We start from the raw sequence: 22,500 nt of genomic DNA on the forward strand, positions 1-22,500 counted from the left end.
AGGATGCGGCCGAACTGATGTTTTACGAACTGATTAGTACACCATGGTCAATTTATGAAATAGTAATCTTTCCCAAGCTTGAAACCCAAATACTTACCAACAATCCGCACTGTACTTGACGCACTGTCTTTACCAGCAACACTTTCTGCTATGCAGTTATACCGAGCAATGTATTTTTGTGACGTTTTACTGATTAGTAGTGACCCGTCATCCTGAATTTTGTACTTCTCTCCACTTGAAATACTGTGACTATCTATGGTCCACGTGACTGTTGGTGTTGGTGCACCACTGGCGTTACACTGAATGGTGATATTCGTGTCGGTGAGTGCTGTCACGTTATTACCAATGATTATGGTAAGAGGTTTTCTATCATGAGATTCTGCTGTCTTCGGTACATCAGAAATTTTAATTTTCGGCTTAGAATGACCTAGAAGAAAATTGAGCCAGTAAGAGAGATACAATGATTTTCCACAGTTATTTTGGAACAACGGACAAACTGACTGATCCTTTATGATACCATCAGACATCATCAGCAAGAGAAAATAGATTTGACGACATGTTTTATTCTTCTGTATTATCATTCGAGTTAAATTTGTTCGCATTTTAGTTCCTCTTCTATCATGCCAAAAGTTAAGAATTGCTATTTCTTTAACCTCTGATGCCTGTTTGTACAAGAAGAACAGGCATCAGAAAATATAAATAAAAATTACTGGTAACCAAAATTGATAGCTCGACACCCACCTACAATAGTTACCACAGAAGACAACTTATTCATTCCAGCCACACTTAAAACTCGGCAAGTGTATTTTCCGCTATCTTCTGCTTCTGTCCCTCTAATAACCAAGGAGTTTACCTTCTCCACTGAAATATTTTTTTCGCTAAAAAGTAAGACTCCATTCTTCTCCCACGTAACCGTTGGTGTTGGTATTCCACTAACTGGACACCTGATGGTAATGGTTGTATTTGAAGCCGCTGTTACGTTATCACCAACGTTAATCATTACAGGGCTGCCATCACCCATAGGGATCTCACGTCCAATTTCAGGGACGTCGAACACCGGTTTGGTTGGCACTGTTAATTTAAAGAAAAAAAAACACACAGAAATTTTTTGGTACAATATTCTCAGACGATCGACGCATTGACCCAATTTCTAACACTCGGCGATTGAGCCCATGCTTTTACCCGTGAAAAAGGTTAAGAATACCATGCAGCCTAATCCCTTGCGGGTCGGCGTGCTCACTCACTCACCCACGCCCATTATGCTGTGTGGCACGTAGGGCGGGTTTTTTTTTGGTTTTTTTTTTTTGCCGTTTCAGTAACATGGGTGTTTTACGGGACAGTGTTGTTAGCCCTGTGCCCACACCCTTAACCTGGAGGACCGGTGGATCGCGCTTCGTCGGACTTTGAGTGGCCCTACCAGGAGACGAAGCTCCCGCCGGCATAGCTCTAGGGGTCTCCAAGGCACTCAAGCCCACCGACCACGACAAGGTGGCGATCCTTCGGGGGAGGGTCGGCTTGCGTGAAAACGTTAATTCCAGCTTCTGTACTCTCGAAAACATCACAAAAAGCATCAGTACAGTTCGAAAATGCTACTTTTTTTCTGACCAGCTTCCTGGGACAGTTCTGAACATTACCTACCAAAAATCTCCACCATGCTTGACGCGCTATCTTGACCTGATGCGCTGATTGCGGTGCACGTGTATCGATTAGCGCTTTCTTTGACCTTCTTTATGATCAGCAATGAGCCATTATCCATAACTTTGTACTGTTGATCGCTAAAAATTGTCTGCCCATCTTTTGTCCACGTAATGGATGGTGTTGGTACACCGCTTGCGTCACAACGAATAACGATCCTTGTATTGGTAAGTGCTGTCACATTATCACCTATGTTTACGGTGATGGGACTTCGATCTTTAGCTTCTACAGATTTTGGGTCACCACGAATATTAATTTGCGGCTTGATAGGCTCTGTAAAATGAACAGTTCATTGCACCATTACATAACACATACTTTACTCACATGCAGTACTTGAAAAACTTTAAACATTAATTTACAAAATATTTTACCAAAGAAAAAAGAAACTACCCTTTTCCCCCACTGACTTACCTAATATTCTGATAGAGGAAGAACTTTCGTCTATTCCAAATTCACTTTTTACCCTACATGTGTACTTGGCGCTATCGTCTACTCCTGTTTCTTTAATAACCAGACTGTTATTATGTGTGATCAAAAGCTTATCTCCCGAGATAACTTCTAATCCATTCTTCTCCCACGTAATAGTTGGTGTTGGTACTCCACTAACTGGACACTTGATGGTGATAGTTATGTTTGAAGCTGATGTCACGTTATCACCAACTTTTATCGTCACTGGACTGCCATCACCGACAGGAATCACTTGTCCGGTTTCGGGAACTGTAATCATAGGCTTGACCGGTTCTGTGAGGTAAAAAAAACAAAAACAAATGGAAAGCGTTTGCGACACAGAAGACTAGGTAGTTAAGCAATGAAATTAAAACTAGTTAATGTGACACATTTCTGCAACCCTACCAACAACCACCACCGAGCTTGATGCACTGTCTTGGCCAGCAACATTGACTGCGGTGCACGTGTAACGAACAGTATCCACCTTTTCAGCTACTTTGACCAACAATGAACCATCTTCCTGTACTATGTATCCTCCTTCTTCACTTAGGATGTTTTGATTTTCTGTTGACCAAGTGACGATTGGTGTTGGAACACCACTAGCGCGACACTTAATGGTAATTCTTGTGTTGGTAAGCGCTGTCACGTTATTGCCAACGCCAAGAGTGATGGGATTTCTGTCGAGGGCATCTATGGTTTGTGATTTTGCGGGAACGTCGACTTTTGGTTTGGAAAGACCTAAATATTAAGGTAATGTTTTTCATTGAGTGAAGGAGGCAATAAGAAAAGAGCAACATATTAATGGTTTTGGGGAAAAAAGAGAGCAAGAGCTACCCATTCTCCATTTTTTCAACCCAACAAGGAGAAAACACACAATGGGTCCTGATCACTAATGCACTCAAAATATTTTTGTAAAAGAATCCTCCTAAATGGTGCAAGTTCCAATCTGATAAAGAGTTTGGCATTTTCCAATATGCACTATTTCCATATCTCACCTACAATCTGCACTGTGCTTGATGCGCTGTCTTTACCGATTACACTAACTGCGGTGCACGTGTATCGGGTCCTGCCTTTTTCTTTAGTATTCTTGATCAGAAGTGAATTATCGGTTCCAATCGTATATATGTCTCCATTGGAGATTTTCTGCCCATCTTTTGTCCAGGTAGCGGTTGGTGTTGGTACGCCACTGGCATGACACTGAATTGTTATGCTAGTATTGGTAAGTGCTGTCACATTGTTACCAATTTTGATCGTAACTGGCTTTTGGTTCTGAAGTTCTACCGTTGTTGGTTTTGCAGGAATCTTTACTTTTGGTTTGGAGGGTCCTGTGTAAGAAGATAGATACGGTTTGGAAAGGCGAAAAGAACTCGCTTTGAGAAAGAATTTTTATATCTGCTCCACAGAACTTAGAACTCCGATACCAAGTCACGAGCCTTATAAACTCCACTCAAAAAGTGTAACAGTTAAATTATTAAGCTCTGAAAATCAAATATTCAAAAAGAAAATAGCTTCCTTCCATTTAATATGACAAGTAGAAATTAATTGCGCGTGCTTACGACTAGTCTGAGAAAATCGAACGGGATTGCAATAATTCGTCCTTTCAAGCCCACAACTACAACACACACCTATTATGGTGATTTCAGAGGAGGAATTGTCCATTCCAGCAACATTTACAATTCTACAAGTGTATCGTCCAATGTCTTCCGCCTCCGCTCTTGTTATTACTAGAGATTTGTCATCTGTAGTGAAAACATCACTTCCTTCAATAATAGGTGCTCCCTCTTTCAGCCAGGTAACAGCTGGTGTTGGTACTCCACTAACAGGACACCTGATAGTGATGGTAGTGTTTGAAGCTGCTGTCAAGTTATCACCAACGTTCATGGTTACTGGACTGCCATCACCAATGGGGATGTTTTGCCCGGCTTCGAGGACTTCAATTATCGGTTTTGATGGTTCTGTGGAAGGTTCACATTTTATTTAAGAGCAAAAAAGGAATGTTCTGTCTTAAAGTTAATGAAAAGTAGTATCAACGAAACTACTGGTTTTACTTAAAAACGAAAAGAAACATAAATAGTGATTTTATTCATTAGTGTGCGTGATGTGAGTTTTACAAAGCTCTTGGTCACTCACCAACAAGTAGTACCGAGCTTGATGCGCTGACTTCACCAGTTACACTTTTTGCAGTGCATGTGTACCGGGCAGTGCCTATTTCGTAAAGCTCGCGAATTCGTAACGAGTCATCAGCCTGAATCGTGTAGATTTTACTACTTGTGATCCCCAGACCATCTTTTGTCCAAGTGACCGTTGGTGTTGGTACACCTTCTGCACGACACTTAATTGTAATAGTTGTGTTGGTGAGTGCTGTCACGTTATTACCAATCTCCAGAAAGATAGGACTTCTGTCCCTCACTTCAATCATCTTTGTTTCACTCGGAATCCTAATGACGGGATGTGAACGTTCTACGAAATAAAATGTGTAGCAGTTTAAGCTGAATACTTAATTGGCTAAATATGCAATCTGAAATATTAGATCAGTAAACAGATGTCACTTTCTCCCTCGCGTTCAAGGTCTTTAAGAACACCGAAGTCGTCACTAGTCGTCACTAGTCGTCAAAATAACTACACTGGTCATATTTACAATTTCATTTGACTTAATATTGCGTAATAATCGGCATAGCAAATTTCTTCCAAATATGATGTTCGAATCGAAAGAGGACGAGAACATCGTTCATAACAGATATCACGAGTCTAGCTATGATCCAATATTTAAAATATTTCGAAAAGAAATAGTTTATAACATTCTTAATTGATCTGAGACGAGAAACATGTTTGACTTCAGATATCTCGTTCCTTCGTTTGCGCGAGTCTGCTTCTCGTTAAGAAAAGTAAGTAGCTGGCAGTTTTTCTATGAAATAATTTACCTATTATCTGAACAATCGAAGAAATTTCATCTGTGCCAAATTCACTTTTTGCCATACATGTATATTTTGCAATGTGCTCAGCTTCTAAACCCTTCAGGACCAAATGGTAATCGCTTGTGATGGAGAAAGCCTCTCCTTCGACAATTGGTACATCATCCTTGAGCCAATTGACTTTTGGTGTTGGCACTCCACTAATTGGACACCTGATGGTGATGTTTGTATATGAAGCTGCTGTCACGTTATCACCAACTTTTATTGTCACTGGGCTGCCATTACCGACAGGAATCACTTTTCCAGTTTCGGGAACTATAATCACAGGTTTGACAGGTTCTGTGTGGTAAAAGATTTTCCAATAAGTTTAGTATTACAAATGGAACGCGTTCGCAGCACAAGAGACCGACTGTTAATGCAATGTAAGTAAAACTAGTAAATGTAACACATTTGTGCAATTTACCAACAACTTCCACTGTGCTTGATGCACTGTCTTGGCCGGCAACATTTGTTGCAGTGCACGTGTGCCGGACAGTTTCCCCTTTTTTAAAAACTCTGATCAATAATGAACCATCTTCCTGTTGTATTTTGTTTCCATCGTCACTGTTCATTTTCTGATTATCATTTGACCAAACGACGGTTGGTTTTGGAACACCACTAGCGCGACACTCGATGGTAATTCTTGTGTTGGTAAGCGCTGTCACGTTATTACCAACGCCAAGAGTAATGGGATTTCTGTCATGGGCTTCTATGGTTTGAGTTTTTGCAGGAACGTCGACTTTTGGTTTGGAAAGACCTAAAAATCAAGGTAATGTTTTTCATTAAGCAAAGGAGGCAACAGAAAAAGGAAAACACTTCAGTGGTTGCTATTCCTGTCCTCATTTGACGGGAAAAAAACCGACAGTAAGAGCTACATATTCTCTTTAGTCTTCAATTCGACGAGGGGAAGCACCAAGGCACATGGTGTAAGTTCCCGCCTGATCGTTCGTTGGCATTTGTTATACATGCATTATTTCCATACACACCTACAACCTGCACTGTACTTGATGCGCTGTCTTTACCGATTACACTAACTGCGGTGCACGTGTATCGGGCCCTGCCTACGTCTTTTGTATCCTTGATCAGCATTGAGTTATCGGTTCCAATCGTATATATGTCTCCACTGGAGATTTTCTGCCCATCTTTTGTCCACGTAACGGTTGGTGTTGGTACGCCACTGGCGTGACACTGAATCGTAATGCTAGTATTGGTAAGTGCTGTCACATTATCACCAATTCTGATAACAAATGGCTTTTGGTCCTGAAGTTCCACCGTTACTGGTTTTGCAGGGATCCTTACTTTTGGTTTAGAGGGGCCTGCACAAAAAAGATAGATAATTTTCGGATAAGGAGAGAGAAAAGGCTTGCTTTGAGAAAAAGTACCTGCTCCACAGAACTTAGAACTCCAATAGAAAGATAGCTTCATAAACTCTTAAAGGAAAAAGGTGCAGGCCTAATACCGAGCTCTGACAAAAAAATTCATGTAAAGGAAAGCTTCGTTCACATTTTAAATTTGCTTGCGAATTCTTACGACCAGTCTGAGAAAATCCAATGTGATAGCAAGACTTCACCCCTTCAAGCCCACAACTACAACACACACCTATTATGGTGATATCAGAGGAAGAATTATCCATTCCAGCAACATTTACAGCTGTGCAAGAGTATCTTCCATTGTCGTCCGAGTCCGCTCTTGTTATTACTAGAGATTTGTCATCTGTGGTGGAAACATCCCTTCCTTCAATAATAGGAGCTCCCTCTTTCAGCCAGATAACAGCTGGTGTTGGTACTCCACTAACAGGACACCTAATGGTGATGGTAATGTTTGAAGCTGCTGTCAAGTTATCACCGACGTTCATGGTTACTGGACTGCCATCACCAATAGGGATGTTTTTGCCGACTTCAAGGACTTCAATTTTCGGTTTTGATGGTTCTGTGGATGGTTCATATTTTATTTGAAATATGGTGGCTGTTCTTATTGTAAAGTTAATTGATTTAACTTATCATCATTACTTAAGTCACTTACCAACAATGAGAACCGTGCTGGATGCACTGACTTTACCAATTACACTTTTTGCAGAGCAGGTGTATCGGGCAGTGCCTATTTCGTAAAGCTCACGAATTCGTAACGAGTCATCAGCCAGAAGCATGTAGATTTCGTTACTTGTGATCCTTAGGCCATCTTTTGTCCAAGTGACTGTCGGTGTTGGTACACCGTTTACATGACACTTAATGATAATACTTGTGTTGGTAAGTGCTGTCACGTTATTACCAATCTCCAAAAGGATAGGACTTCTGTCCTTCACTTCAACCATCTTTGGTTTACTTGGAATCCTAATGACAGGCTGTGAACGTTCTACGAAATAAAATGTGTATTGTTTTTCCAAACTGCACGAAAGATGTGGAAGAGTGTGAATTCATTCAATTTAGTGCTTTGATCAGCAAACGCACTACATGGATTTTTGAGCTTAAAACTTAATTAACTAGATATTACACCTATAAACTGATTGCGTCACTTTTTTTCACGTACCGGCTTTCTGGTAGCACTGAAATGGAATTAACCTGGACTTACGCAAGTTGCCAAATAACTTCACTTGTCATACTTACAATTTCATTTTATTTTTATTGGCGCAAAAAACTGCAAGGCAACTTTCTTCCAAATATGGTAACAGAAAATAGACAGGACGAGAAAATCATTTCATAAAAAATGACTATTATAGTTATGATCCAATACTTGAAACATCTAAATCAGCGAAAAGTTCTGTAGATAACGCTTAAGTGCCTTATCTCTTACATGTGAAGTGAGCAGCAAGATCAATCAGCAACAGAGACAGCTTTTTCGTTTACTAAAACTTTGAACAGCAAAGAATCAGTACAAAGCACTCTTGATTGCTCTAGGATGAGAAAACGTGTTTCGAGACTACGGAAAACTGTTCGCTTGTTTTCCGAGAGTGTGCCACTCGTTAAAAAAATTGCCTACGTATTACTTTTTCTATGTAATCATTTACCTAGTATCTGAACAACTGAAGAAGTTTCATCCGTGCCAAATTCGCTTTGTGCGATACATGTATACTTTGCAATGTGCCCTGCTTCTAAACCATTCAGGACCAAACGGTAATCGCTCGTGATGGAAAACGCCTCTTCGACAATCGGCACGTTGTCCTTACGCCAAGTTACAGTTGGCGTTGGTACTCCACTAATCGGACACCTGATGGTGATGGTTGTGTTTGAAACTGCTGTTACGTTATCACCGACGTCCATTATCACTGGACTGCCATCACCAACGGGAATCACCCGACCAGTCCCAGAGACCGCGATCATTGGTTTCTTAGGCTCTGTTTGCATTAGTAACACGACAACACATTTTATTACTCGAAATACAATTAAATAAAGGAATTAACATAAGTGACAGAAAAAGATTTTCTGGAAAAAAAGAATTAAATTATAGCTTGTGATCGCTTAATAATGCTACAATACATCTATAGAAGTTTTGTCTAATTTTCTTACCAATAATCTGAACCGTGCTGACTGTGCTGTCTTCACCGGCAACATTATTTGCAGTACAAATGTATCGGGCGGCCTCTTGTTTGTCAGATTTATTGATGAGCAACGAGCCATCGTCTTGAACAGTGTACCTACCACTGCCGGAAAGTTTCTGCCCATCTTTTGCCCACGTGATATTTGGCTTTGGTACACCACTAGCGTGACACTGAATGGTGATTCTTGTATTGGTAAGTGCCGTCAGGTTATAACCAATGTTGATGATTACGGGTCTTTGGTCTTTCACTTCTATTGCCCTTGGCTCACCAGGGATAGCGATGACAGGTTTTGATAGCTCTGTCAAAGGATAAGAGCATTGTTAAATCAGATTTTACTTTCAAGTTTCATTCACACATTTTTTCCTGCGAGTCTCAATAGACAAACCAACCCATTTTGACTTGCAAGAGGCGCAGTTATGGATGAGAGAAGAAAAAGAGTTAAATTATTTTCATTCGTAAAAATCCATCAGGTACCAGGTCAAATGAAGAAGGAAACTTAAGTTACCTATAATCATGACATAAGAGGAGGTTTCATCCATTCCAAATTTGCTTTGAACAATACAAGTGTATTTGGCCCTTTCTTCAACCCACTCTCCTTCGATAATCAAAGATTTGTCATCTTTAATAGAATATCTGTCCCCCTCGGCAACGTGTGACCCATCTCTCTGCCAGGTAACAGTTGCTTTTGGTATTCCACTAACAGGACACCTGATGGTAATGGTTGTGTTTGAAGCTATCGTCACGTTATCACCAACGTTCATGAACACCGGACTGCCATCACCAACAGGAATCTCCCGTCCAATTTGGGGGACCTCAATCTTTGGCTTCTTTGGTTCTGTGCAATTAAAAGAATTTTAAGGGGACTCAATTTTTTTCAATGTTCACTGATGCCGCGTGATACGACAGGTGTTAAAGGTCTTATTCAACCAGAGAACATATATGCATATTCATCGATAATGACAAGTTGATAGCACTATAAAAGAGGAATTCGTTCCTGGTTTCAGGGAACTCGATAATTGGTTTAATCGGTTCTGTTGATAAAAGAAACAAACTTGAGGAAGTGAAATAGTGCGGGTATGCTGGAAGGTAAGAAAACAAAGTTATTTAGCTTTTGATATGGGTATTTTGGTATCGATAAAGGCAACTTTGAACATCAATGGTTTTCCAAATGGAAGTAGAAGTTCGTTTACCAACAACACGTATATAGCTGGATTCACTATCCTGGCCAGCAACGTTCACGGCAGTACACTTGTACTGAGCCTCATCTTCCTCCCTTGCTCCATCAATCAGTAACTCGCCGTTATCTTGAACTGTGTACCTTCCCCCTGTAGCTATTGTCTGACCAAATTTAGTCCACGTGACAATTGGCTTTGGTACACCACTGACATGACACAGTAAAGTGACACTTGAATCAGTAAGAGCTGTCGCGTTATCACCGATGGTCAAGGTAATGGGACTTCGGTCTTGAGCCTCTATGGCCTTTTGAGTAACAGAAACGCTTATCACAGGCTTGGAGTGTCCTAGCAAATGGAAGTGAATACATTTACTTTCGTTAACTCTGGAAAATAAGTATGATAAATGTTTGAAGTCGTTTTTAACCATGCCTAGAGAGAAAAGGATTGAATCATAGGTTCTTTGAATTTTTGTTTCTTGTCTTTAGACTTCACGCTTTGTTTGAGAATCTGTTACGAACCGCATAGAGGAAGAATGAGGGCTTACCGACTATTCCGACAACAGAGGAAACAACATCCTTCCCAAACTTGTTCTGTGCAGTACATGTGTACTTTGCACTGTCTTGTACTTCAGCTGATTGAAACACAAGGAAGTTATTTGCAGCGATGTTTGTCTTCCTCCTTTCTTCAATTTCCACTCCGTTTTTCTTCCAGGTAACACTTGGTGTTGGTACTCCACTAACTGGACATCTGATGGTGACGGTTGTGTTTGAAGGTGCTGTTACGTTATCACCAACGTTCATCATCACAGGGCTGCCATCACCTACTGGAATGTCCTCACCAGTTTTGGGTACATCAATCACTGGTCTTCTTGGTTCTGTGAGAATAACAATAAAGTTTTGAACATTCGCAAATCTGAAAAAATTAAACTCCCCATTATGCAATGTCCACTGCAATCAGAAGTCAAAAAAGGCCATAACTGTACAAAGGATGCTACGTTTGTTAAAGAAAAGCTCACCCACTATCCGAACTGTGCTCTTCATAGCCTCTTCACCCACTATGTTTGTTGCGGTACACCTGTATTCTCCGCTGTCAAACTCTGTTGAGTACACAATCCGTAGGGAACCATCATTGTTAACTATTTTCGAGCTTCCCTCGTCATGAGATAATTTCTGTCCATCTTTCGTCCATGTCACAGTAGGTGTTGGCACACCACTGGCGTGACACAGAACGACGATCGCTGTTTTTGTGAGTGCTGTCGCGTTATCCCCAATATTCAGAATGAGTGGACCTCGGTCTTGAGCTTCTATCATTTGTGGCGTATGTGCAATGTCGATCTTTGGTCTGACAAGCTCTGATGAAAAGATAACAAGAGACGATTGATACCATGGATGAAATAAAATCTCCATACATATTTTATTTAACAATATTTCAATCCATTACGCACTGGATCTACATTGACTGAATAACACTAACCTATTATTCGTACGCTGGAAAATACTTCATCTTTCCCAAACTCGCTTTCAGCAGTGCAGGTGTAATTACCACTGTCTTGTACCATCGGTTGTTTCATTATCAGACTATTGTCATCCACGATTGAAATCAAATCATCTCCGATAATATTTACGCCATCTCTTTGCCAGGTAACAGTTGGTGTTGGTACTCCACTAACTGGACACCTGATTGTGATGGTAGTGTTTAAAGCTGCTGTTACGTTATCACCAACGTTCATAGTTATTAAGCTGACATCATCAATAGGGAGCTCTTGTCCACGTTTGGGAACCTGAATGAGAGGTTTTGCCGGCTCTGTAAAACGAAAAGGCTGTTCGTGATTTGTGTGTTATGTCGATCAATGCGAATCGAGGCTTGTGTAAGTTTCCACCACTATTCACTACCAGACGTGTAAGATACACTGGTAGTTGTTCTAATCCATGCGCGTTTTTCAACATGTATGAAGTATGATTTATTCCTCTATTTTCCCACTATCATGACTTTTTTGCAAAGGAGATTTCTGAATGTCCATTTAAACCGGTTTATCTTTTTCAACTCGTGGGTAAAATTTCAGAGGATCATTCTTCGTAAGTTGACAACTCTATAAATAAAACTATTTAACCCTTTCACTCCCACAAGTGACCAAGACAGAATTTCTCCTTACAATATCAATACAATATCAAGCAGGCAGGTGATGAGAATAGAGAAGAATATTAATCATGGGATTATTAGTTGATCCAATACCAAATTCTCTGAACTAACATCATAAGTATTGTATGGCAGATAGTAAGGAGAATTACTAATTAGATCTTGGGAGTGAAAGGGTTAATGAAAACGTCGAGACCCACATCAGAAGAATTCACATCGTGTGACAAACGTAATTATAATCATTTTGTGCTTTACGAAAATGAAGAACCAAAACTTTTTTAAATTATATCTTATGGCGCTATCAAAGAGAACCCTCATAGTCTTTATCAGGTGCTTACAAATAGTTAGTGTGTTCTTACTTACCAACAACTTGTAGTATGCTGGATGCACTGTCTTGCCCATCAACGCCAACAGCGTTACATGTGTATCTAGCACCATCCCTTTCATCAGCCTCATGAAACACCAGTGATCCATCCCTTTGAACCTGATACCTGCCATCATTACGCAGTATTCTTCCATCTTTTGTCCAGGTGATACTTGGTCTCGGTACGCCGCTAGTTGGACAAGAAATGGTAATGTTTGTCTTGGTAAGGGCTATAAGGTCATCGCCGATGATTAGTACTTGGGAACTTCGGTTCTGTGCTTCGATAACTTTCTTCTCCTCGTTTACCATAATTTGCGGCTTGGAAGGCTCTGTGCAATAGAACGAGTCCATATATTAATAGTTGAACATTGAATGTGCACTTGACGGACCGCTACACTGACTTGACTTGACTTGATGACCTCTACACTGAGCAATTGCACGACGAATAATATTCCCAGTGTTATTTGTGATTTGGTTCGTCCTTTTTTGTAGCATATAACGTTTTTAAATCTTACAAGAGAAGAACTCTGAGTCTCTAAATACTTGACGTGATGTCTTGTGTTAATGACCGAGTATTAAGCACAATTAAATAAAATGAATGATATATCGATCCGCGGATTATATCCAAGTAAAGGAGCGGTAATCCCACGCCATTTAAAGCAACTGCAGAAACGAAGCCTGAAAAATTCATGTTTTAAGAGGATTAAAACCTGTACCTCCCAGATACAAATTGGGCGCTTTTACCAACTGAGCTACGAAGCTCAGAGAAGAAACATTTTGTCAACAGTCTCTGAGTCAATCAGAAAAGGAAATAACGAAGCTTGAAAAATTCATGCTTGGATGGGATTTAAACCTGTGCCTCCCGACAGTAGTTGCGTGGTTTACTAACTGAGTTACGAAACTCAAAGAAGTAACATTTTATTAAGTCTTTGAGTCTATCAGAAACGTGAATAAGTTACTTTGATAGCAGATTTGGCCGAGCATGCAATCATTAAGTAGTTTTAAAATAAATACTCATAGCCTGGGGAAAAAGCTAAAACTTCTTTCGATTTAAAAATTAATTGAGATACTACTCGCATTCTGATCGGTAAAAACAACTATCGTCCATTGTATCGATAAAAGTTCCGCTGTTATAAAAAAGCAGCAGACCGAATTATCTATCGGTTTACCAACCTTATAACTCACTTGAGATCTTAATAGAACAGTCGAAAAGTCTGTACTGAAATTACTCGACTTTGTTTGGCTCGTGATTGACCAACTTTCCACTCATTCTCCTTTTATCCCGGGTGGGTTATTACTCGGAAAACCGAAAGAAAGTGTGATTTGCTGCTTAAGTTCTACAAGGCATTGTTTCCAAGAAATTTACCTTATTTGTTCCGAGTATTTGCACTCAGTTCATTTCAAGAGATGCTGCACATTGGGAAAGTGATTACTCACCAAGTATTGTAAAGTAACTCGACTTTGACGCTGTCCCTAAAATGTTGTCACCGGTACATGTCACGGTTTGCAGATTGACTCGAACAGGGTCGCCTACACTCAACGAAGTCTTGTTCACATTGCTAGAAATATGATTTCCATTCTGGTACCATTTGATGGCAGGCGTAGGTTCTCCTTGGACTTCACATAACACAGTGACAGTCGAGCCAGCGACCAAAGTAAGATTACTACCAACGTCAAGTGTTATGGCGGTGATCCTGTCATCGACGAGCACCACATGACTCTTCGACCTGATTGACGGCTTTTCACCACCTGATCAAAAACACGCAAAATGATTATCGAGAGCTTGCATAACTTTGGATTTCATCAAATTGCGTGGGTAAGTCTTTGCATATGTGAGGAGCTGTTAACTGTTAAATTTCTAGGCCGGAAATGTCGAATAAAGCGTGAAATATCCCTGCAAAATAATTATTCAGAAAGATGTTGGTCGGTCTTAAAGAAGGGCGCCATTCAAAATCTGCAGGAATACATTATTCCGTTAGTGATCCACTGCGTACAACAGCTATAACTGATGTTAGTAAAACGTGAAAAAACAACAAAAAAGGCACTGTTTCATTAAAATCTGCATGGGAAACGCCTTTTCACTCTGTAAACAAAGAAAATTTGTTCCTATGCTCTCTGAGAGCTCTGCGAGCACAACATTTGGGCGATTTGTATCGGACAAGTGTCTTCAGTTACCTTTTGACCGAAAACTACTGAGATCATATGACTAAAAGGAAAACTCAACTTATGTTGATTGAAATAGGACGAAGAAAGTTAACTTCGAAACATATTGGGTTGTAAATAAGCTTCCTTAACTATCTATCAATTGTTGCTTGTCTGGAAACAAGCCCTTACCTCTCACAGACAGCACTGTTGAATAGCTTACAAAGCCTAAGAAGTTTTCCGCTGTGCAAGTGTAACGGCCTGCATCCTTCAGTTCAACATTGCTCAGTAGCAGGAGACTTGATTGCGAATTTTCCAGTTTTATGTTATCTTTGCTCCAGGACAGCATTGGCGTGGGTGCCCCAGTGGCAGCACACTCTATTGTTATATTACTTTTATCAAGAACCGTTAACTTTTCTCCAATTAATACTTTCAGTGAGACACGATCAAGTAGTTCCCGTTCTCTTGTCGCGAAAAGAATTCTTGGCTTCACGGATTCTGGTGAAAATAGTGAAAAGTTAGTAGAAGTGAAATCAAAACAACCTAAAATTACTGGACGGCTTTAAGTCAGTGAAAAGTCAATTTAGTCTTTTTTCTAGAAATGATTGCGTTTTTTCGTTACTGTTTTATAAAAATATGTCAAACAGGGCTGTACTTGATAAACTGATCAAAAAACATAGCGAAATTATACCAACAGTTTCAGAGCATCGGAATTACTTCATTGACGGTGGTGTTCCGTGCCTTACACACTGATAGAACTTGATGTGTACCGCATTTTACACATTTCCTTCATTTTGCACTCGCTCTCTTTTCCGCTAAAAAAGGGACTGTAATTTTTCTTTAACCCTGCTTACCAACGAACGTAATATTGGAGACTGCAGCTGCTTGTCCGCCGGGGCTTGAGGCTGTGCACATGTACAAACCTGAGTCAGACACACCAGATGATAACAAGCTTATTCTGTTTTCACTTAAAAACAAGCGTTCCGTGTTTGAGCTCGTGACGGGGTTGTACCCTTTAACCCAAGCAACCTTGGGGTCAGGAAATCCAGAGACGTCACAAGTAATAATGACGGGTGTTCCAGTCAATGTTGTTACTTTACTTCCAATCTTTACAGTTATTGGCTGTCGAGTAGGATCAAACACCTCTATGGAAATGTTCGACGAGTCAATTTTCGGGAAAGTTGGCTCTGAATGAAAGAAAAAGAAAACAAAGTCTCTTTCTGTGTGCATAGCAGGACCGAAAGTATGTCATGTACACTGCCCAATGTTAAATGCTAACTCTAAAGGCCGCATTCCACCTTCTGTAACCCGACATTATTTACGCAATATAAAGAAATTTAGCCCACGACAACACATTCCGTTTCTGACAAAGATTAAAGCTTCTCAATCGCACGCTGAGCCAAAAAATGTGAGTAACTTCATCAATTTGACATATCAATAAGATCTAGATCCAAGCGTCTGCAAATTAAGAGTCACGAGAGATTGTGTGTGGATCAAGCTCTAAGCGTACTGCCAGATGACCATATATTAACTCACCAATAACAGTTGCGTAGGACGTTTCTACAGCTTCTCCTGCGATATTGGTAGCCACACAGGAGTACTCTCCCACGTCTTCTTGACTCATCTCAATAATTTTCAAATCTCCTGTGTCCTGATCAAACTGAAGAGTATCACTGACTACAACAGGAATACCATTAAAAAGCCAAGAGGTGGATGGCTGTGGTAATCCCTCGGCCGGGCATCTTAGCAAAAGGTTCCTTCCCTCTAAAATGGTGACATTACCTCCAACAAGGTGTTCAACTGTTCTCTGATCTCCAAATTCCTCCTGGTTTTCTCGCGTGGTTATGATGCGAGGCACTGTTGCTCTCTCTGGTGCGATGCGATCTAAAAGTTATCATTAATGTTTTGAAGGTAGGTTGTTAGGCCATTGCAACAATTTAACGTTAACGTTATGGCTCAAACCGTCTTTTTGCCACAGTTTGGTACATTAATTTAGAGAGAAAATGTCACTGGATTAATAAAACATTTAAGCCTTCTCTTAGATGAAATAGTTCTTTAAAACTACTTTACATTTAACGAGGTATTCCTTACACATCTTTTATCTCCACAAATTATAAATTGCTACTAACCAAGGACAGCAACAACCGAGCTGGTTGTTATGGAGCCTGCCAGATTAGTCGCCTTACAGGAATACGCCCCAGTTGCATTTGTATCACCAGCAGTTACAACGAGTGAAGTCTGAGTACTATTTAAATCGAGGTCTCCTTTCCACCAAGTGACAGTGGGGCTAGGAAGGCCTTCCGCAATGCAAACAAATGTGATGTTGTTGCCAAGGACAGTGGTTATATTGGTACCAATTGTTGCTCTATAGTTCACTGCATTACTCAGTTCTAGAGATAATTCACTTGTTATGATACTTGGTGCAGTAGGCTCTGGAGGTAAGAAAAATAAATCAGGTATGAAAATGAGTGACTGGTTAATCAAAAGGCCCAACAGTCTGTCTAAAATATGGATGTATAACGGCTATCGGAATATTTATTCTCAATGGTAGAATCAGTAAAATAAGCCCACCGTTATATTTATGAAAGCGATGATTAACCCTTTCACCTCCAGAGTGACCAGCATCTAATTTCTCCTTTCAACATCACCCCCTGAATCACACATTAAGGTCACAAGAGTCTAGGAAATGATCACCAACTAAAGAAACTCTTGATTATAAAACAGATTCTCCTTGTCAGCACCTTAGGAAATGCAGAGAAAATAGTGTGGATAATATGAATACTGATGTTGGAGTATAAAGGGTTAACTCACCAATAAGAGTTATAACAGAATAAGAGGCGTCTCTTCCCAGGGGGTTAGTAGCAGCACATAAATAACGTCCCGAATCGGATGTACCACTGTCCTCACTGAGCACCAAATTAGTACCATTCACTTTGTGTTTACTAGGTAAAGATCCTCCGTCTTTGGTCCACTTCACATCCGCTAATGGTATGGCAAACACTGGACACTCAATTGTCACCTACAGAATCATCGTAATGTTAGAACCATGGCAAAGTGTGTAAACAATCTGGAAACGTTCTGCTACAATGGACTGCTGATCACAATAAAGTTTTCCATCATGAAGCTTATTTCCGAGAAAGTTTCGAGGAGGTAGGATTAATTTGATCTAATGACATAGTGTTGTGCAGCTGTCTGTTAATTCATCTAAGGTTATTCCGCATTAAACAAAAGTAACAGAAAAGGACTCGAAAACGAATTTTTTTGACAAGACAATTAGAATTCCTGGTTGAGATATCTCAGTTTCCCACGTTTTAAGATCTCAGTTAAGTTCAACTTTATCTTTAAATCTGTGAACAAAACAGACTAGTTCCCTATGACAAAATTAAAGACGTCCAATAAAAATTACAAATATGTCATCTAGTGTTCTAAAAAAATGGAGTTTGTTTCCCATAGCATATTATACCTTAGTTTTGGTGAACGCCTGCAAACCGTCTCCGATCACCAACTTGATTGGGTCCCTGGATTCTAGCGACACTTTGATACCAACTGACCCAGTAACCCAGGTGGATTTTATAGAAGGTGGAACACGCTCTAAAATAGAAACAAGTATAACGCAATCACTGTAAACACTATTCAGGGCATTTCTAGAAAGAATCCAAAACACATTTCTTTGTTTTGAAGTAAACGGTTTAATTCTGTAAGTATGAGTCATTCGTATTATGTGAGCATTCAGGTGTAAGAATGATTTGGGTGACGGTGACTGATGTACAACATCCTCAGGAATCAAACTTTTATGGGTATTTGAAGTTTTAAATCTCTTTTCGTGATCTCGGGTTCTGTTTTGTTTATAGCCATGCGGTAGTTATATTACCATGTAAAATGGACTCGATATAGTCTCATACCATAAAATGTGACGTAAGAGAAGGCCGTGACAGATCCTCCCGCGTTATATGCAGTGCAGCCATAGACCTCATCTTCTTGGGCCGGTTGTGATCCCCTGATGCGAAGTGTGCTGACAGTACCGTCATAAGGAACGATGAATAATCCCTGACCTTCAAACCTTTGCTCAAGGCGAACATTTCCTTTAACCCAATTTACTCGAGGAGTTGGGAATCCCGTAACACGACAGATAAGATCAATTCTAGTCCCTTGTATAACTTGTAACCTCGTTCCAATGTTTACCGTAAGATACATGCCCTCCTCAAACGATTTTAAAACTTTTTTGTCTGATTGAATCACAGGTGGAATTGATGCTAGAGAGAAATTTAATTAAAACGAGGGAACATAGTTATCCATGTGATCACTGACTCTACGTACAAAAAAATCTATAATGATAATACCGAGGAAACAAAACCTAAATTCTAGCGTTCCCTATTGGTTGCTCAGGTTATGAAAAATTGAATTAGGAACGGGCTATCCGTGCCCTCTGGGGCACGGTTGCAGATTATCAACAATACATCTTTATATGCATCGCAGTCAGATATTACAGTACATAGTAGACACTTATAACTCATAATAATGATGTTCACGCTTCCGCTTTGAGTATTGGTCTTTTTCGCACAAAGAAAGTAATTATCCCATTGCAATCCCGCATTTTCCCATCACCTTTAACGTACAGAACAAAAATGTTAAAAGAGCTGGATGCTTGTGAACAATTGGCCATAGATTGACAAAGATGAAACATAGTCAAAATTTTAACTGGTTATTCAGTCTACGCGCAGTTGCTCGATTGTACAACGGACCTTCAAAACTATCAGAGATGTTCCTTATATTTTCCCCGAAATATAACCAGCGCAAGATTACAAGTAAAATATATTTTTGCCTCTCCATGCAGACTTTTAATCTTTTTCAGGAAAGTTTTTTTAATATGATCGGTAAATATTTGTTAACAATTGCCTAAATCGCGTGAACTGGGGCTTGAATCACGAAATGAAATGGAATATTAAGCTTTCATTGTACCACTGACAAAAATTTAAAGAACATTTCTCAACGATAAAATATGAGCCAACCTGTATTTCATATCAAGACTTGATTTGTAACAGTACGAGTCGCAGTGAAAGATGAGATTCACGTTGACATGTGGGCAAATATCATGCGTAGAATGTTACATTTAAATATCTTTTACTACTATTTGCTGGTAGTAAAAGAAATTTACAGACAGATTTCTGTCACTATGAGAATTATATCCAATGTTATACTTACATCTGACAGTCAGCCGAGTTGTTTTTCTCGTATCTCCTGCAATATTTGCTGCCAAACAGGTGTAATTTCCAGAGCTTTCCTCCTGTAGAATTCCAAGGCTTAACTTTCTACCTGTGCCAATCTTCGTACTCCCACGCAACCAAGTTACCTTTGGTGTAGGTAACCCCTCCACAGAGCACGTCAACTCCAAATATATGCCATCTCTACATAGTATATTACCTCCTACAGCCTCTGACAGTCTCACAAATTGTTCTATCTTTAAATCTTTCCCAGTCTGCGTGATTCTCGGGCTTATTGGTTCTATAGAAAACATGAAATTACTCGCGTACATGTGGCACAATGTATTAAAAGAACGTTTTCTTGACATTATGAAAGAATATCCTGACTGTGTTGCCATCGACAGAAGTCGATTAACTATGTTGCTTGCAGAAGACGGCAGCAAGGATTGTTCTCAGAGTTAAAAGTAACACCAAGGAAACACGAGTATGCACTTAAATTTACCGCCACAATGTTCTGTACTTTTAGTCATAGAAACGTAATGTATTAGGTATTATTGACTCTACTTTTTCAATCACAACCTATATACCTGCCAAACTTAACCCTTACACTCTTTATCGTCAAAATTGCTATCCTTCTCTAATAGGAATCTGTAAATATAGTTGTTGGACAGCGTGTTTAATACTAACCAATGAAGTCAAGCATCGAAGAAGCTGAATCCTTTCCAATCGTGTTTTGGGCAAGGCAAGTGAAAGAACCGCTATCGTCTCGCTGAGTACGGTGAATGACAAGAGTTGTGCTGTTGATAGAGAACCTTTCAGAAGAAGTGATCTTTTTGCCTTTTCTCAGCCAACTGATCGTGGGCTTAGGTATTGCAAACGCGCGACACGTGATCACGAGTGGCGCACCGGGCAGAATAGTAACACGTGTTCCAATTATAACAGAGACCAGGCTCAAGTCGACGATTTGTTTGACGGAAGTGGAGGAGACTTCAATTTTTGGCACGAGTGCCTCTGTAAGAAAAGAAAATTTTCAAAAATAAGACTGAGTTTTTTTTTTACTTCAACTAAAGCTTTGTAACGTTGGGGATTCTTCATTAGAACGGTAAATATTATTTTGGAGTGTTGTTAATAAGAAGATTTTGTTTTGAAATCGTACAATTTTCAGAATTTTCATCACAACGCTACGCAATTTTCCGGTCGTATAATCTAGTAAACAACAATTTAAGCAGGGTAAATCTACCACACGGGTCTCCGACGTAAATGCAAGAAATTCGTAAGGTTTTCGATTCGTTTTTTCAAACGGTTCATATTATTTATAAGTGTTGATATTTCCTACAACCATTGCTCAATAAAAAATTTTGATTTTAAAAACGTACAAATTTTCAGAACTTCGGAAGTTTGGAGGGTACTCTGGGAGTTAGCGTTGCTGCACCTCGAACAACTCCTATGCTTCCCTCGTGCTCTCCAAACTTCCCATGTGCATCCATGACTCGATATACGCACGTTGAGCATGAACCAATTCTTTATCTTTATCACTTTATTAAGGATTCAACCGGTAATATTGAAAAATCCTTAAAGCTACGGGAAAACGTATGGCAATTTACGAAGTGCTTGACTATCTTTCCGATCCACTGGAAACAAAAGGAACAAATGAACCCTGAAATCAAGGTTTTCAGTAGAAAGAAAACGCATGCGTCAAGACAGCGAAGTAAGTATTCATTTTTCGCCACCATTTTGAATTTTTCGCTTAGTAAAAGAATAGAGCTGCGCACATGTTTGGTCTAGGATATTCAGCTAAGTCAAAATATTTAATTCGCACACACCTATTACAGTTACAGTTGATGTGACTCTGTCTGAACCGTCGACGTTGAAGGCAGTGCATTGATACTGTCCAGCACTCCCTAATGTCAGCTTCCTCGCAATGAGACGAGACCCTCCAGCTATCTCTTTAATAACAAATCGTCCTGTTGAAGACACTTGACGTTCATTCCAGCGCCAGTTTATCACTGGAGAAGGGGTTCCACTGGCCAGGCAGTCAATAGACACATCTGAGCCTGATAACACTTGTAAACTGTCACCGATCTGAATGCTCACTTCCCCTTGACCTTCAATGGACTTCACAGAATTATTCCCGGACTGAATTTCAGCACCGCTTTTACCTAAACAAAAAAAATAGCATAGTTTCCCATTTTGGATCAAGTTTAGCTTACATAAGAGATCGTAATGTTTTCGCACAACCGATGGATACCGTCTTTGGATATCTTATCGTATCATTTGATTAACCTCGCACGAATGCCGTTTGATCTACAGCGGCAAACAGAGTCACTGGGATGAACCAAATAATGTTAAAATTCACTCGGTTGTACTTCGTCAAGATGGACAAGCAACGGTTCGTAAACCAAAGAAGAGATTGATTCATGGTTCTGTGAGCGCAGGTACTAACTCACAACGGAGCCTATAATGTATGTACCTGCACTTACCTATGATACTGACAAAAGTGGATGCTGTGTCTTTTCCTGCGCTGTTTTCAGCCGAACAAGACACCTCACCAGCATCCTGAGCCTGTATACCATTCACAATCAAAGAGCTAGAACGACTGTCAATCAGAAATCGTCCTGAAGTTTTCAGCATCCGCTCGTTTAGAAACCATGAAACTTCAGGAGTAGGGAATCCACGGACTTGACACACTACACGAACGATCAAACCCTCCACTACTCGCAGATATTGGCCAATCTTAACAACTGCTTCCTCGATAGCTATACCAGTTACCCGCCCCGTCGATTTTTCAATCTGCGGCTTTTCAGAAGCTGTTAACAAAAAAATCAAAACAAAGAAATGTATGAATCTCTGTTTC

At 40.0% G+C, this 22,500-nt stretch overlaps 1 protein-coding gene across 1 annotated transcript in view; it reads right to left on the reverse strand.

The window, feature by feature from the left end:
* The window catches only part of LOC131773090 (hemicentin-1), a 58,643-nt gene that overhangs the window by 29,050 nt on the left and 7,093 nt on the right, over positions 1 to 22,500 (reverse strand). Inside the window, exons 9-41 of the mRNA XM_059089056.2 lie at positions 22,127 to 22,453; positions 21,470 to 21,805; positions 20,334 to 20,657; positions 19,648 to 19,947; positions 18,348 to 18,698; positions 17,909 to 18,036; positions 17,257 to 17,464; positions 16,575 to 16,877; positions 15,982 to 16,329; positions 15,300 to 15,632; positions 14,638 to 14,943; positions 13,741 to 14,052; positions 12,303 to 12,632; positions 11,277 to 11,606; positions 10,819 to 11,154; positions 10,348 to 10,677; positions 9,819 to 10,148; positions 9,134 to 9,463; positions 8,597 to 8,926; positions 8,098 to 8,424; positions 7,116 to 7,445; positions 6,693 to 7,022; positions 6,080 to 6,409; positions 5,518 to 5,850; positions 5,064 to 5,393; positions 4,273 to 4,602; positions 3,768 to 4,097; positions 3,138 to 3,467; positions 2,548 to 2,880; positions 2,107 to 2,436; positions 1,639 to 1,968; positions 742 to 1,071; positions 98 to 427 (exon numbers count right to left, since the gene is read on the reverse strand). Coding sequence (XP_058945039.2) covers positions 98 to 427; positions 742 to 1,071; positions 1,639 to 1,968; positions 2,107 to 2,436; positions 2,548 to 2,880; positions 3,138 to 3,467; positions 3,768 to 4,097; positions 4,273 to 4,602; positions 5,064 to 5,393; positions 5,518 to 5,850; positions 6,080 to 6,409; positions 6,693 to 7,022; positions 7,116 to 7,445; positions 8,098 to 8,424; positions 8,597 to 8,926; positions 9,134 to 9,463; positions 9,819 to 10,148; positions 10,348 to 10,677; positions 10,819 to 11,154; positions 11,277 to 11,606; positions 12,303 to 12,632; positions 13,741 to 14,052; positions 14,638 to 14,943; positions 15,300 to 15,632; positions 15,982 to 16,329; positions 16,575 to 16,877; positions 17,257 to 17,464; positions 17,909 to 18,036; positions 18,348 to 18,698; positions 19,648 to 19,947; positions 20,334 to 20,657; positions 21,470 to 21,805; positions 22,127 to 22,453 — 10,515 coding nt within the window. The remainder of the gene's footprint in view (positions 1 to 97; positions 428 to 741; positions 1,072 to 1,638; positions 1,969 to 2,106; positions 2,437 to 2,547; positions 2,881 to 3,137; positions 3,468 to 3,767; positions 4,098 to 4,272; positions 4,603 to 5,063; positions 5,394 to 5,517; positions 5,851 to 6,079; positions 6,410 to 6,692; positions 7,023 to 7,115; positions 7,446 to 8,097; positions 8,425 to 8,596; positions 8,927 to 9,133; positions 9,464 to 9,818; positions 10,149 to 10,347; positions 10,678 to 10,818; positions 11,155 to 11,276; positions 11,607 to 12,302; positions 12,633 to 13,740; positions 14,053 to 14,637; positions 14,944 to 15,299; positions 15,633 to 15,981; positions 16,330 to 16,574; positions 16,878 to 17,256; positions 17,465 to 17,908; positions 18,037 to 18,347; positions 18,699 to 19,647; positions 19,948 to 20,333; positions 20,658 to 21,469; positions 21,806 to 22,126; positions 22,454 to 22,500) is intronic.

This window comes from Pocillopora verrucosa, chromosome 4 (assembly GCF_036669915.1).
Source record: "Pocillopora verrucosa isolate sample1 chromosome 4, ASM3666991v2, whole genome shotgun sequence".
NCBI classification, from domain to species: Eukaryota; Metazoa; Cnidaria; class Anthozoa; order Scleractinia; family Pocilloporidae; genus Pocillopora; species Pocillopora verrucosa.